This window comes from Podarcis muralis, chromosome 7 (assembly GCF_964188315.1).
Source record: "Podarcis muralis chromosome 7, rPodMur119.hap1.1, whole genome shotgun sequence".
In the NCBI taxonomy this organism is placed as follows: domain Eukaryota; kingdom Metazoa; phylum Chordata; class Lepidosauria; order Squamata; family Lacertidae; genus Podarcis; species Podarcis muralis.
The window spans coordinates 70,056,549-70,073,395 of NC_135661.1; the positions used below are offsets into that span (position 1 = coordinate 70,056,549).

The 16,847-nt window shown below is 44.9% G+C and overlaps 1 protein-coding gene across 3 annotated transcripts in view; it reads right to left on the reverse strand.

Annotated features, from left to right (window-relative positions):
- Positions 1-9,926: 9,926 nt before the first annotated feature.
- NKAIN1 (sodium/potassium transporting ATPase interacting 1) overlaps positions 9,927-16,847 on the reverse strand; it is a 55,256-nt gene continuing 48,335 nt past the window's right edge. For 2 of the 3 annotated variants that reach the window (XM_028742783.2, XM_028742785.2), the window contains exons 5-7: positions 14,627-14,687; positions 11,704-11,785; positions 9,927-10,530 (exon numbers count right to left, since the gene is read on the reverse strand). In XM_028742783.2, coding sequence (XP_028598616.1) covers positions 10,521-10,530; positions 11,704-11,785; positions 14,627-14,687 — 153 coding nt within the window. In that variant the 3' untranslated portion in view covers positions 9,927-10,520. Of the gene's footprint in view, positions 10,531-11,703; positions 11,786-14,626; positions 14,688-16,847 lie in introns of those variants that run through there. The other variant, XR_003708116.2, reaches the window with a different exon arrangement.

Genomic DNA, 16,847 nt, shown 5'->3' on the forward strand with positions numbered 1-16,847 from the left:
ATGTTTATTGCTTCGTCCATTTTTGCCTCTGGCCTTGCCCACAACTTGCATGTGGCCCCTGCGAGGTTGCCTAAGAGGGAGTATGGCCTTCAGTCTGAGGGAAAAGTTCATCAACCCTGCCCTATAGATCTCACTGCAGTAACTGAGGCACAAATGGCAGATATAGGCTTGGTGCTGTGTTCTTGTCTTTGCTGCGACTGTATTGTATAATAAATATTTTGTAGGTGTGAGAGTGTGAGTGTAGACAAAGCTATTGCCTTGTATCAGCAGATAGAATTGGCCAAGGCCATTTTTGGCTTCCAAGTACAGCAGGTCCAGAAGCACCGCAAGAGGAACTCTTTAGGGAGAGATTAAAATGTAATAAAATCTGAGTAAGTTCAAGCCTGACGGCTAAGTAGCTGCCAGAGATAAGTGACAGAAGCAGGAAGGTGTCTAGGGGTTTCTGCTTCCATACCAGGAATGATTCCCCATCCTCTCTCAGCTTGGCTACTTTTCACATTGCAAAGATATAGCCAGGATGTCACACTGCAAGTTCGCCGCATCCATCAAAGGCCAGCAGGATCATGTAGATGAGCAGGGCTTTACAGGTAAATTCTGCACAACTTAAGATCTGTAGTGTTGGAAGGGACCACAAGAGTCACCTAGTGACTAGTCCACCTCCTGCAATGCAGGAATCTTTTGCCCAATGTGGGGCTCAAATTCGTGACCCTGAGATTAAGTGTCTCATGCTCTACTGACCGGTTTGTGGAACCCAATTGTTCAACAGTAGGCTTCTCCCTGCCCTGTCCTGACCCCCTACATATGCATTAAATGTGCTGCTAAAACAAAGCAAGCTTGGAGTTGGGAAAACCAGAAGTAAATTTTTGTATGGAAGGACTGAGAACTCATTCCTATGCATGTGGGAACTGATTCTTTAACTATATACGAGCACATCTTATTTATTTATATACAGTGATACCTCGGGTTAAGTACTTAATTCGTCCCGGAGGTCTGTTCTTAACCTGAAACTGTTCTTAACCTGAAGCACCACTTTAGCTAATGGGGCATCCTGCTGCTGCCGCGCCACCAGAGCACGATTTCTGTTCTCATCCTGAAGCAAAGTTCTTAACCTGAAGCACTATTTCTGGGTTAGCGGAGTCTGCAACCTGAAGCGTATGTAACCTGAAGCGTATGTAACCTGAGGTACCACTGTACTTCATTTCTATACTGCCCATCATCTGAGGATGACAGGGCAGTTTACAATATAAAAACACAAAAATGCAGTTTCCAGCAACTGATATTCAGAAGCACGACTGCTTTAGACTGTGTAGACAAGCCATTATTGTGACTAGTAGTCATCAATAGCTAACACATTAATCCATGAGAGGATTAATTCTGAGGCCCTTGAGCCTCAGGGAAAAAAAGGTGTCCCACCCCTTCTTGAATGAGGAAAGATGACCCTGATGAGCGTTCAAAATTAAATTTAAAATCCTGTATTTGGCACAGCTGGAGACAGAAGAATCTGAAGGGGGAGTGAAAAAAATCACCCATTTTAATCAGTTCAACTGCACAAAATCAGAAAAATACACAAAATTCAAACAGCTATTGTTAAATCAAACATATTTGACGTGTTAAGAGTTACAGAAGAGAGAGAAAAATAATATTTTGACATTACAAATACAATTTTATTTATTTTAAAAAAAATGTCCAAGCACCAGTGCCAAAATCTGTGAGTTACAGATGGGTAGCCGTGTTGGTCTGCCATAGTCAAAACAAAAAAAATTCCTTCCAGTAGCACCTTAAAGACCAACTAAGTTAGTTCTTGGTATGAGCTTTCGTGTGCATGCACACTTCTTCAGATACATATGTGTATCTGAAGAAGTGTGCATGCACACGAAAGCTCATACCAAGAACTAACTTAGTTGGTCTTTAAGGTGCTACTGGAAGGAATTTTTTTTGTTTTAAAATCTGTGAGGATTTTTTTAAAAAAAAGGAAAGAGGGAAGAGAGGTCCGTGTGCAAGGGAGAAATGGAGTTACTTTCTACCAAATTTTGAATTGTGGCAATTCCAAAATCATCCTTCAATAAACAAACACACATGCAGGTACACATTTTTAACCACAGGAGATGGAGCGTATTTTCATCCAAAAACCCCCAAAACAAAAACCCATGCTCCAATCTGGTTCTATGATCACAAACGTTCATATAAACCATTACGGACTTCAGTCTTAGGCTCCACTTATCTGGGACTCCACCCCACCGAAAAAAGCAGGATTTACTTCCAATGAAACATTGTATAGGATTAGGGTGGACTTTATGAAAGAGTTGGCGTACACTTCATGAAGCCTCTTCTTAAGGGTACCCATTTCCCCCAATCAGGGTGGGGAAGGAAGAATCTCTGTTTCTCTGTGTTATTCATTTTTCCAATCTTAAGCACAGTTGTTCACAATTCTGCATTGTAGCATGAATTTCTCTAGATATTTCTGCAAGAAATTTCCCCTAACATAATGCATTTGTTGTATGTTATTTTCACTATTATATGCACTACCCCCTCAGTTTTGTATGCATTATTTAGTTGGAGAACTGCATCGCAAATTTCGGGAAAGGGTGGGTTTTGAAGCACAGCTGCATTTCAATTCACACATTTCTCCGGGACATGCAAATTATGGAGTCATCCAAACCTAATCCCTCCCACATCCCTAGTACTTTTCTTAAGATTTGCTAGTGGGGTGAATATAGCTCTGTTTCTGGTTATTCATCATTAATTATCATCATCAAGTTAAGCACTGAAAGCATACATTTGTGGAACAAGAGCCACTTGAGTCAGTCAGAATCCCAACTGCAATTATTTTTTATACACAAAGTAACTGCAGGAAATTAACAACAGTAAAACACAGTGCCGGCCCTATCATTAGGTAGAGTTGGGAAGCCACCTCAGGAAGCAGGTGCTAGGAGGCGAGCATTGGTGTCAATGTCTGGGAAGGTACAATTGCATGTGTCTGCCCTGTCGATTCTAACTATAGGCCGTTGCCTCCAGATACAGTAGAGGGCCACTGTCCTGTCGCCAATGTTGAACTGACTGAAGTGTCGGAAGTGATTTGACTGACAATCCAGTTGGCTTCTGTATGCAGAATTGGTGGGGCAACTGTCTAATTTCTTGCCTCAAGGTGTATAATGTCTTGGGCTGTCCTTGACAAATAACACAGATCTTTTTGCAATTTCAGGTTCCCCTACAGCTGACCTAGCGCCGTCCTGCGAAATTGGAGGGGAGATATATGACGAATAAAGCCCAAGATGGTCTACATTGGTGATATGAAGCTCTGAAACAATATTGGGTTTGGATCATGGAATCATCACCCTTGCTAGACTCCAGCTTGGCTTTAGGATGAGCACGGATCCGTCCTGGGTCCTGTGTGGTTTTGGCACAGCATCCCTAGTCAGAAATCAGCCCGTCCAAGAATCAAGTGCTATCCCTGTGCACAGTTCTATTGTGTAAAATCAGGGAGGGTCAACCTGGAACCCTCCAAATGTTATTGGACTACAACTCCCATCAGTCCCAGCCAGCAGGGCCAATGGCCAAGAATGATGATGAGATGTAGTCCAACAACACCTGGAGGGTATGTTGACTACCCCAAAGGTAAATGCACACAAGGCTCTCAAGTTAAAGAATCTTCACATATCCAAAGAGCCAAAAAAAAATCACCATCTCATCTTGGGAGCTGCTGTATCTCAGTGGTTAGAGTTAGAGGCTGCATGCAGAAGGTCCCATGTTTAATTCTTGGCATCTCCAGGTAGGATTGGTAAAGTCTCCTGTCTGAAACCCTGGGAAACCACTGCAAATGTGCATAAATAACATGATGCTAGATGGACTCATTCTAAAGGAAGCTTCCTATGTTCATATCTTCCCCTGAGGCATTGAATCAGAATAGGCTCTTGGACCATTGTGCAAGTAAACACTGCTTCAGGATCCATTCGCTCCCACTCATTCCAGTAATGCTTACAAAGGCACAACCATTGACCTGGCTGCCAGAGAGGGAGAGAGAAAACAGCTCCATTGAAGTCAGCCTGGACCAATGGCTATTTGCCTCCTTGCCTCCCAGAACTACCTTGCAGTCGCCACCTTCTGCCTTGTCATTATGGAGCTTTGAGCTAACATTTTGCTTGAAACAGGGCCTGAATTTGCTTAATCTCCTCTTCCTTTCTCAACACGTGCTCCTTTTGTATCATGCCTGTTAGATTACCAGCCGTCACTTTGAATTGGAAACCGCCTTCAATGTATTAGCAGAAATGGAGTATAAACAAACAGGTAACCTTGCCTTCCCGTAGCTGACATGGCTTTGCTGGCTGAGGCGAATGGAAGCTGTAGACCACTGATGACCAAACTTGGCCCTCCAGCTGTTTTGGGACTACAACTCCCACCATCCCTAACAAACAGCACCAGTGGTCAGGGGTGATGGGAATTGTAGTCCCAAAACAGCTGGAGGGCCAAGATTGGCCATCACTGCTGTAGACCAAAACTTCTGGAGGGCACCAGGTGAGCAAAGGATTGAGTAAAAGGTCTAGATGTACAAATAGTGTGAACCGGTCTAAGGCAGCTTTCTGTTCTCCTAAGGCACTTGGAGCTCTTCAGTGGAAGATTGGGAGACGCACAAGAATCAAACATGATAATACTATAAATATGCTACTGAAACAACCTGGGGAAGTAATGTGAAGGAGATTTATAAGTCCAGAGAGAGAGGAAATGATGTGTGTGTGGATTTGCAGGGAAATTTTTCTAACTTGAACTGGCTTGCAACCATTTCTATAAGGACTGTAATATTTGCATTAGATTGGGGATGGGAAAACCCGTGCCTTATTTATTTATTTATTTGTTTAGTTATTTTTATCATCGTCGTCATCATCCCACCCTTCACCCTAAGGTGAAACACAATGTTAAAAAAGGTTCAACACAACTATCACAGAAGAAAGGTGGGTTCTAACAGTATACAACTCAGGTGTCAAAAGCCAGGGTGAAGAGATATGTCTCCAGCAATCACTGTATAATGAGAAGGCCAGATGCACCTCTGTAGGGATGGAGTTCTGCAACCGAGGGGCTGCTGCAGACCACAAACACAAACAGCCCTGAGCTTCTGAGGTTGATGGAACCAACACTAGGGCCTAACACCCAAAAGGAGGCACTCTTTCAGGTATTTGGGGCCTCAAGTCATTTCAGGCTTCAAAAACACTAATGTGAGCACCTTGAATTGGGCCTGGAAATGAACCAGCAACTACTTTGTTGTTGGGTCCGTAGCATCATCAGCCCCAGTCTACCTCGGAAGGGGTGAGGAGCAGCTCTTCCCAAGCCATGGTTTAGATTGATTAAAAACTTTTGGACCAACTAAAAAACAAGTAGCCCTGATTAACCTGGCAGTTTTGTTTAAAAGAAGTATTATCATTTTTACTTGTTGTTTTCATGCTTGTTTCATTTATATTATGCTCCCTTTCCTCCAAGGAGCTCAAGGTGATGTTCTGTATGTAGTCTCTCTCCCCCCCACCCCACCCCAAAAAAACCCTCCTATTTTATCCTGGCTGCAATACCACGAGGTAGGTTAGGTTGAGAAATAGAGACCAGCCAAACAACCATGGCCAAATGGGAATTTGAACCCTGGGCTCCCCAGTCCTAGGTCAACTGCACATTGACTTTTTAATACGAATACTTCTTGCTGGCAGCAAGAAGAGGCAGCCCCTGTTCCTTTCACCCAGAAAGGAAAATCTCTTCTAATACAACAGATGCATGGATAAAACATGTGTTGTTGTTTTTCCTGCTTTATTACTACTGTTTTGCCACATATTCCAATTGACTCAACTTATTACTCCATTGACAAAACCTCCTGCTATTAATCAGTGAAGGATGCAAACCTATGCACACTTATTTGGGAGAAAGGAAATAATGAAATAAATGTGCTGCAAGACAGGTGAGAGCTCTAATTTATGTCCGCCTTCCTTCCTCCCTGTCACATCATTCCCAATTGTGAATCCCTTTTGATGTTAAGAGGTTTCAGGGGTGGTGGTTGGAAGAACAAGGTGTACAAGCATTGGAATTTTCAAACTGGAACTTAACATTATTGCATTACAATTCATCAGTATTTGCTTTTAAAAAAGTAGCCCTCAAAGCTTTAAAAATAAAAATTATAATAAATTGTTCTAAAGTTGCTTCAAAAAGAAAACTACTGAAATGTTGCTTTAAAAACAGTTATTTTGTGCAAAATTTATGTTGGTTTCAGTGTGCCAAAGAAGACAGGGGCTCTTGCACCTTGAATAGTTGCTTATAGAGGAAGCAATTTCAGCAGGATTACTTTGCATGGCAAGAAACAACTGCTAACATTGCACGAACCCTGTTCTCTGTTTGCACCTGATCATCCTAGCTACATGTTGGGGAAACTGCAATAAATTTATCTTGATTATAAAATTCCTTCTCTTTGAGCTGGAGGGTGGGGGCAAGAGTATTTCCTTTTTTTCAGTCCTGAGAATGCTCACCTTGAATCTGATATGAGGAGAAGCTGCTCTGACAGCCAATAGGGCCAACTCTTCTGCCCCTTCCTTATTTCCATGCTTCACAGTGCAATCTTATGCATGTTTACTCAGCAGGAAGTCCAAGTGGGCTCAGTGGGGTTTACTCCCCAGTAACACTTGTGATTGCTGCCTTTTTACAAATCAGATTGGTAGAGAGTGAAGGGACACGGATTGCAAATGAAAGGGAAATGGATAGCTTGAGATGGGCTTTGGGGAAAACCACAATCTTTCATTCAAAAACTAAGTCCTACAGCTGCCGCATCCTGCCCCCATATCAGGAGATTCCCACATTCTTTTGTCCAGTTCAGCAGGACAAAACTCTGAGCAGAGTTTTCAGCCAGTGGGGAATATATTACTAGAAGTGATGCTGAAAGCCTGTTCCAGTTGCTCAGCTTGCCCCAGACTGGCTAAGGCAGGATGCACTGCCAAGCATCTTATATCAGGTATATTTGGGTAATGGGGAAAAGAAATTGATGGCACATGGACTTTTCTTCCAGAAATACCAGTTGCAGGCAGGCAAAAAGAGCAGACTTCAGTGTGCGTGCACACACATACTTCGGGTTTATAGGTCCCCATTTATTGTCTCTATTTGCCATGCTCTATGTGCCATGCTCATGATATGGGAGATATTCAGCATTGCAAAGAAAGGCTGGCAGTCAGCCATATTATTAGGCCACAGTTATGTTTGGTGCAGAATTAACCAGATGAACTAGACACACCAACTTGGTGGCCTCCAACTCCTTTCAGACCCAGCCAGGACTGTCTACAGTTGGGAATGATGGAAATTGCAGTACGACAACGTCTGGAGGGCACCAAAAATTGGGGGAAGGCAGGTCTAGAAAAGGATCTAGCCTTGCAGTTTCTAACCCAACTGCTTAAAATCTTTTTCAGTCTGAGGGCAGGAACTTTATTGGTGTGTGGGTGCAGGTTGGCAGTGGTGGGTGGGGCAAGAGGCCCAAAGTGGGTGAGCAACGGATGGAACGCCTACCTCTGTACAGTATGCTATGTTCCAGCTGCAAAAAAAATTATAGGTTCCTACATACCCAGCTCTCCGTCCTGCATTAATGCATTACGGCAATTCAAGGCATTCCTGAGCAAGTTCTGACTGCATTTCTCCCACCGTGGAATGAATAACTATTGCTCACACCATCACAAGTGAGATTAGGGGGGATACCTTCCAGCAGTCTTTCTCGACCTGCTGTCCTCCATATGTTGTTGGACTGGGGCTCCCATCATCCCTGACCACTGGTCATACAGCCTGGGGCTAATGTGAGATGGAGTTCAACCACATCTGGAGCACATCAGCTTCAGGAAGGCTGGCTTCAGGAGACAGAGCTTCCAGGAAAGGCTAGTGCCACTAGGCATCCTCAAGCCCCAGGCTCATCACTTTCTGGGCCTTAAGCACCTGCCCTATCATTCACAGTGTTTGTTATTTGGCTCCACTGATTTCCTTGAGTGGAAACACTTCTCTGAGAGAGAGGAATGGGTTCTACTTTTATTTAACCACAGGAGGTCACATTTTAGCTGTGTTCAAATGAAACCTTACTGGAGTGGCTCAGGATGCAGACTTGTCTTGGGGTGAGATGGACAATTCTCATGTGAGGGTTTAGTTCACAGTTCAAGTCTGCAGAAGTTGAATGTGCACAGCATGGATTGGCTAGTACTTAAGCTATCGCGAATATATCCTTACTCCAACATCCCCAGAACAGCTTTGATATTTTTGTTTAAAACCCCCCCACTATATTAAAAAAGGAGGCAATGAAGGAGCATGTGACGGAATATGCAGAAATGGTGATATAAACCAAAAAAGGTAGACAGTTCATCCAAAGGGAAGGGGAAACTGATGACTAAATTGGCAGGGTGTTCACATGACTGTCGGTCTTTTGCATAGTGAAGTGGGAAGGAAGTCAGGCGTAGGCAGTGGGTATTGAAATGGTATGGGGTGTCTCCAATGGTAGTCCTACTCAGAGAAGACCCACTGAAAGTAATGACCATGTCTAAGTTAGGTCCATCAATTTCAATGGGACTGCTCTGTGTATGCAGCTTTACAAGAAAAAGTCTGTGTGAAACAATAACTGAGGCTTCCAACCTCAGGACGAGATTTTTTGTAAATAGGAATACATGACTAAAACCACAACTTTAATGTTGAAGAGCTAAATGAGAACTTTTTCCTTGGAAGCCCACACCTGGGAATATAATGGCATTATGAACATGGCTTGGTAGCGATGACTTTAGTTTGGAGTGACAAGGACTGGCAATGGTGGTCAGCACATGGTGGGAGTGGTGCTTACCTGACCTTCAGCTTAGCGGGAAAAAGAAGGGCAAGGCTGTGGCAATGCCTGTGTGGTGCAAACACACTACTAGAGTCAATCTGGTGTTCTTTACTGGTGCATTTGCACTGCACCACCCTTACCGTGGCCTATGCCTGGTAAGCTACAGTGATGCTGGTGATGGGAGGTGAGTGCCACCAGCCACTACTGGGAACTGCCTGGTGTCAGAATGAGGCAACTGCGACCAATTCTGAACAAGCTTTTGTGTGTTTGGGCAGATAGATAGATAGAGGCTATGAAAACTTACAGCAACCTTCCTCACCCTACCATGCTCTCCAGATGTTGTTAGATCTCCATTTCCACCAGTGGTCCCAGATGATGGGAGTTGTAGGCCAGCAGCATCTAGAGAGCACCAGGTTAGAGAAGGCTGCAGAAATTATGGACCCTGCAGCGTCCAGCACTGAGATGTTGAGAAAGTAGGGCACTTGGAGGGAAGAGGGTTCTGCACCACCAATTTACAGAAAGAAAATAAGAAAGAAACCAGCTGATGAGATTCTGGCCCTTTGGAAGGCATTTTTCGTGTTCCCGGAAATGGTTCTCAGCACCTGCTTGGAAACACTATGTCTCCCAGTGGTGGCTGGTACCCATTGGGACTGTTAGGACAAGGGGACTAATGGTGGGCAGAGCCAGCCACAGCAGGCAGAGCCAGAGCCAAAGACAGGCATAGGCAACTAATTCTAGGTTTGGCTTCTGTCCTCCTCCTTGCTGAGTTCTACAAGGGGCAATACTGAGATGAAGGAGGGGCTGACTGAAAGCAGGTTGAGGTTGGTGCAGCACCTCCCCTTTTGGCCTAATGGAATAGCTCCCACTGGATTCTAACATATAAACTTGGAATCATTGGGATGCAAAACCAGCTCCAAAATAAACCCACACATTTGTCACAGTACGCATATATTCAATTCTGTCTCCATGATCATTATTTTGTCTTCTCCAGCGGTCACCAGGAGTAGGATTTTTAACTGGTGCTCATTTAAATAGTAAAAGGGATTGGGAAGCCTTGGGTATATGGGGGCTGGGAGCGGGAAGAGCAGATTTCAGACCTAATGAAGCCTCCCCTTTCCAGATGTCAGATATATATCTATCTCACTCTTTATTGCAATGTATGGATTCTCTCGCAGCCTGTGCCACATTGCAAAGCCATTTGCTCAGAAGCAAATGGGACAACAGGAAGTGATCCGGAACAATTAAAAAAAAAAGAAATAAAGAGCAACACTTCGAAACCCAAAAAAGGTCTTCCTTAAAAATAGGGCTTTTCCTTGCCCTCTCTGGAACGTAATATTGCCCTTGCTTGATTTTCCTTTTTAAAAAATCCGCTGGAGTTACCAGCACCACTACAAACACTGGCCAGCAGGTGGAGCGTCGAGCTTCTTTTTGGTTCCTCAGTCTTGAGCAGAGAGAACTTGTGCCAGAATCATCTTCCAGGTGCATGAAAACTCTCTGTGGCCACTCAAATGAAGGAGTTAAAGAGAAAGGAGGGGAGGAAATGAACCCAGGAAGAGTCACTGTGTTGTCTCTGGGCGGGATTTCAGGCCACACCAGATCTCCAGAGGAGGTGACTGCCATTTGGCTTTGGAATCATTTTATCATATTCGGCACCCTGCTTGCCTTGCGTTTTTTGCAAACGTCCCCAGGGGCCAGCTCACTGTAGTTAAGGAAACAGTTATCCAGAGCTAAAAGAGCAAAACAGAGCAAAGGCATCAGATTTAGTCCAGGGCTGGCAACAAAGCTTCAGCAAACACCATTAAGGGCAGTGAGTTAAATTCAGAACCATTCAAAAAACCTGAATGAAACAGGGCCCATTCAATTTTTTTTCATGCCTTCAGTCATTCATTCTTATTTATGTACAATATTTTTATATGCTAGACAGTTCTAAGCGCTCTACATAAAAACTGTTTAAAAGATACACCCAATGGCATTCAATGCAATTTCCTAAAAACGCTATTAAAAATTAAGCGTCATATCAAGTGCTCGTCTTGCTTAGAGCAGACCCACTGAAATTGATGGAGAGGACTCTGCTAGGCCCATTGGTTTCAACGGGTCTACTCTTGAGTAAAACTTAAGCGTCATAGCTCAGGACTGTCTGTGTCAATCTATAAGGTAAAGGTAAAGGTACCCCTGCCTGTTCGGGCCAGTCTTGCCAGACTCTAGGGTTGTGCGCTCATCTCACTCTAGAGGCCGGGGGCCAGCACTGTCCGGAGACACTTCTGGGTCACGTGGCCAGCATGACAAGCTGCATCTGGCGAGCCAGTGCAGCACACGGAACGCCGTTTACCTTCCCGCTGGTAAGCGGTCCCTATTTATCTACTTGCACCCGGAGGTGCTTTCGAACTGCTAGGTTGGAAGGTGCTGGGACCGAACAACGGGAGTGCACCCCTGCCGCGGGGATTCAAACCGCCGACCATGCGATCGGCAAGTCCTAGGCGCTGAGGTTTTACCCACAGCACCACCCACGTCCCTGTGTCAATCTATAAGAGGTGCTTAAAGGCTAACTTGTTTCCAACATCTGATTTTATCAATAATTTGATATCTTATATACACTGCTTTTGATGATCAAGCAGTATATAAATCTGGTTTAAATAAATAGGGTGGTTGTGTTTACATGTGGCTTAGATTGCACATGGTTCAATATCTCACATAAATTTCACGGACTGATGTGCATCTCCTCCCCATTGAACATTGCACTGTCATATGGAAAGCCCATAGTGCCAGTGGCAGGATAGGTGCAGTGTTTAGCGAAGGGGACACATATCGCTTCTCTCAACACAGAGGGAAGAGGATGTAGGTAAGGGCATTTTCTAGCAGCCCGCATGCATCCCTGATCCCAACAAATGAGAGATACTCACGTATACAAAGGCTGTAGCTGCAAGTGTGACATCTTTTGGGGTGCCTGGTAGCCATATGAATCAAATCCCCCAATGAAATCAACTGAGGGGTGAAAAACGAGGAGTAAGCATTCATATCAAACAGCTCAGGTTCAACAGACCAAACAACAAAAGCAGCAACACACAAAACGTGGCTGCGGAGGCTGCAGACACGCCATGCATTTTTAAAGTGCTGGACCCCTCCCAAAGAATCCTGGGAACCGTAGTTAGTTAAGGGTGTTAGAAAGTATAGCTTGGTGAGTGGGGGCAAACTACAGCTCCCAGGATTCTTTGGGGAAAAGAAAGACAAATGAGGTGCATTTGTCTCCTTCGTTACTGTCTTTCAAGAGGAATTTTAAAAACATCTGTTTTCTCATGAATTTGATGGCTGAAAGACACTATTTCTGGCAGCCTTGACATTACAGTGGTACCTTGCTACTCAAACGCCGAAAACCTGGAAATAAGTGTTCCGGTTTTTGAACGTTTTTCGGAAGCCGAACGTCCGATGCGGCTGTTGACTATTGTTCCCAGGGCGCCTGCATCAATCAGAAGCTGCGCCTTGATTTTCGAACATTTCGGAAGTCAAGTGGACTTCCGGAACGGATTAAGTTTGGCACTTTTGTTTTTGCTATTTATTTTGTGTTTTTCGTTTTTGAGACTCTTTCGGTTAATTTGTTTTTGTGACTGTGTGGAACCCAGTTCAGCTACTGATTGATTGATTGATTGTATGACTGCGGAAATGGATAAAAGCCCCCCATCCAAACAATAACGATCATCAGTGCAGGTAAGAAAATAATAATTTAAATTTTTATCATCTACAATACTGTCTTATTTATTTTACAGTCCAGTACAATGATTATTGCTTTCAATATTTGCTGCTTGCGGAGAGTTGCCTGCATGCTGAAGCCTGCGCGCGCTGAGCTCAGCGCGTCCAGGCTTCGCGGACCTCTCCGCAAGCAGCGGGAGCGCTCCCACTGCTTGCGGAGAGTTGCCTGCATGCTGAAGCCTGCGCACGCTGAGCTCAGCGCGTCCAGGCTTCGCGGACCTCTCCCACAGCTTGCAGAGAGCTGCCTGTTTGGGGGCTGGGGTCGGGGGAAGCTCGAGCTTCCCCCGCGCCTGGGGGGAAAATAATTTTTTCCCCTTTATTTCCCCCCCAAAAAACTGGGTGCGCCCTATGGTTCCGTGCGCCCTATGGTGCGAAAAATACGGTACTTTCTATTGGGAAAGCGTGCCTTGGTTTTGGAATGCTTTGGTTTTGGAACGGACTTCCGGAATGGATTAAGTTTGAGAACCAAGGTACCACTGTACTGTTTTTAAAAATGTTTTGCAATATAGATACATAGATAGAGCAATGATGTCCCTCTTTCCAGCCTGGTCTTCTGACTTTCCATTCCATATTGTGTGAGAGGCATTCAGAGATGCTTCTATTACACTTCTAATATTAATTTTGCCATAGCTGAGCTTGAGTCTCTTCTTCTATAATGGACTCTCTGATTAGATTTGGAATTAAATGAATGACTGTCAAAGCCGAGAGCTCTCTCTGAAGTTTGTTAGGAAAGACAAACATGCAGGGAAGGACCAGCTTCCGCCTGTATTCCAGGCTCTGAGTAGGAGGATACGTATAATTTGCTGCTCCCTAAATGGGTTTTTTCATGTGTAAACTTTATTAATAATTTCATTTGTGTCAGATGCTGCCGTTTGGAAGCTATCAGGAGCAAATAAGCCTCTGCCAGCTTCAAATATATTCCAAGCAACTTATTACAATGGCTAGGCAGTGTCCTGTTTTACACAAAAGGTTTTAATTTTCCGCTACATCTATTTAGAATGTTATCTGAACATGAGCCACAGGCTGGCAGGGTGATTTGCTTGCAGAAACATTTTCGAATTAACCGTGCTAGAGGATACATTCATTGTTCTTTTGCAAACTGGGACTCCAGCCTTCCTCCGCAGGCATCGGAGGTGAATGGCATTGAACAGAAGTGGGGAAATCCAGCCCGTAGGGCTAATGTGGCCCCTCAGGATTCTCTGTGTGGCCCCCAGGACTCTCCCCAGGCCCTGCTGTGCTGCCCCAGTAGTTTCGCCTCATTGGAATGTGTCCTTGCTTGTCTGGATGGAGAGAATTGGAAGGGGAGGAATGTAGAAACCTTTAGCTTCTGCCTGCTGGAATGTGGTGTCCTTTTCTCTCTCAAAACCTACCTCACAGGATTGTTGGGGGAGAGAGTGAGGGGAAAGCACCACAGGCACCATCTTGAGTTTCTTTGAAGGGTAAGTGGGGTATAAATGTAATAAATAAAAGAAGCGTTTATCTCCCTGTTTACTACCAACCCCACACGAATAGGTACCCACAAACCACAGGGTAGCGGTCAGGGGTAAGCAAACTTTTTCAGCAGGGGGCTGGTCCACTGTCCCTCAGACCTTGTGGGGGGCAGAACTATATTTTGAAGGGGGAAAAATGAACGAATTCCTATGCCCCACAAATAACCCAGAGATGCATTTTAAATAAAAGGACACATTCTACTCATGTAAAAACACGCTGATTCCCGGACCGTCCGTGGGCCAGATTTAGAAGGCAATTGGGCTGGATCCAGCCCTCGGACCTTAGTTTGCCTACCCATGGGTTAATAAGTATGATGGATTTAAATTGGGCAGACCTAGGTTCAAAATGAAGACAGGAGTACCTGGCGTGCTCTGGTCCATGGGGTCACGAAGAGTCGGACACGACTAAATGACTAAACAACAACAGCAGGTTCAAAATCCCTGCTAGGCCACCAAGGTGGCATTTGAACCATATTTGATTACTGCATCATATAAACAGTTTGAGCTACATGCCACACTCCCTCTACCCCTAAATGGAGTACTCCATAGCCAAGTAATCTCCAATTATTAGTAGATGAAAGGTACTTACAGCTGTCTTCTTCCTCCATAAACACTTTGCTGACGTAGCAGGCGTAAACAAATCCGAAGAGCTTCAAAATATAAAATTATTTTTTGAAAAGAAAAGAAAAGGAAGAAAAAAAGAGGGGGGAAAGCGAATTATTTGAAAGCAAGGAAACGGCAGCGGCAGTTCGGCGAGAATCAGAAATGGTCAAGATGAGGCTGAATAGCTTAATCAAATCACACACGCAAAATCGCAGGCAGCCACATTGGCCCCCAAGATCAAAACAAGATCAAGAGCAATACCATGATTGGGCCCAACTTCAAAGTGAAAGAGAAGCGAGCCAGTTTTGGAGTTCATGAGCACTCTTCCTCAGCTGGGTATCAGAAACAAAAGCCAGGGATTGGGGCAAGAAAATGCTGGCTGAGATGTATTGTGCTTACTGGGACCACACGTGGAGAATAAATCCCATTGAACTCAAGGGGGTTTGCTTCTGACTAGGCATGCATAGGATTGCGCTATTGATCTAGTCCAGGAGAATCTTTTACTTCCATAAACCCACTCCCCACTCCCATTTTTGTTGCCGTTGTTTGTTTGGGCTTTTTGTTGTTGTTGAACAACCCACACAATGGATGAAGAGCAGTTATCTCCCTCTAGGACTACAGCAATCTGCTCTATATGGGGCTACCTTTGAAGGTGACCCAGATACTACAACTACAACTGAGGTCCAGCTCCGAGGGCCTTCTGGCACTTCCCTCCCTGCGAGAAGTGAAGCCACAGGGAACCAGGCAGAGGGCCTTCTCGGTAGTGGCGCCCACCCTGTGGAACGCTCTCCCATCAGATGTCAAGGAAATCAACAACTCTCTGACTTTTCGAAGACATCTGAAGGCAGCCCTGTTTAGGGAAGTTTTTAATGTGTAATGTTTTATCATGTTTTTAATATTCTGTTGGGAGCTGCCCAGAGTGGCTGGGGAAACCCAGCCAGATGGGTGGGGTATAAATTGTTGTTGTTGTTGTTGTTTACTACTGTACAGTCATACTTCATGTTACATTCTTTCAGGTCATGTCCCGCGGTGACCCGGAAGTACTGGGAAGGGTTACTTCCGGGTTTTGCCGCTCGCACATGCGCAGAAGCGTAAAATGACGTCACACGCAAGCGCAGAAGCGGCAAATCGCAACCCATGGTTGCGCAGACACGCCACTGTGGGTTGCGCTCTTTTCATGTTGTGAACGGGCCTCCAGAACGGATCCTGTTTGCAACCAGAGGTACCACTGTACTGAATTCCAAAGCTTGCTTGCTTCTCTGTGACTTTCCAATCAGCTTTAACAAAGGAATCAACCTGCAGATTACTATTTTTTGTGTGTGCATTAAATGTGCTGATATCCAGGCCCAGCTAAATCCTGTGCATTCCTCTCCCCCCCCCATCCCGAATCAGGTCTGCAGGCTGAAGGATGCTCCTTGACCTGTTGCTGCTTTTATACGCTCAGGGGATGGCAATGTCTGAGGGTGCCTTTTGCCAGCTATGGCCGGTACACCAGCCCGTCCCTTCCAGCTGATTGGGGACTCTGGCCTTGGGCCTCAGACAAGTTCTGCACAAGCCTGGCGCCAGCTGAGCACCCCTCTGGGCAAGTTAGACGCCACCAAAATTATCTACAACTTAAAAAGAGGCCTGGCCTAGTTTACTCTCATGTGAGCTAGAGGTATTGCAACAATCAAGCCTAAGGGTTACTAGAAGAACCTGAAAAAGTCAATGTCAGTCACAAAAACGTTTTGTTTTAGTATTGTGTAATGCTGCATTGTTAAAATAGATGCAGGAAATAATGGTTCTCCTTAAGCATCCTAGTCCCAAGCCATTTTCACCAGCACCCTTGAACTGAGCTCCAAGGTGCACCAGAAGCCACTGCACACCGGTTAAAAACAGGAGCCGTGCGCTCATAATTTAGAGGGAAACAGTACGAGAGAGAGGATCAATCGCTCCCCCACCCCTCCTTCACTGATCAAAGAAGGAGCCTCCACAACCGCATTTCGTAATAATAATAATAATAATAATAATAATTTATTATTTATACCCCGCCCATCTGGCTGGGCCTCCCCAGCCACTCTGGGCGGCTTCCATAAAAACCAAAAATACAGTAAAATCACATGTTAAAAACTTCCCTGAACAGGGCTGCCTTAAGATGTCTTCTGAATGTCAGGTAGTTGTTTATCGCTTTGACATCTGCTGGAAGGGCGTTCCACAGGGCGGGTGCC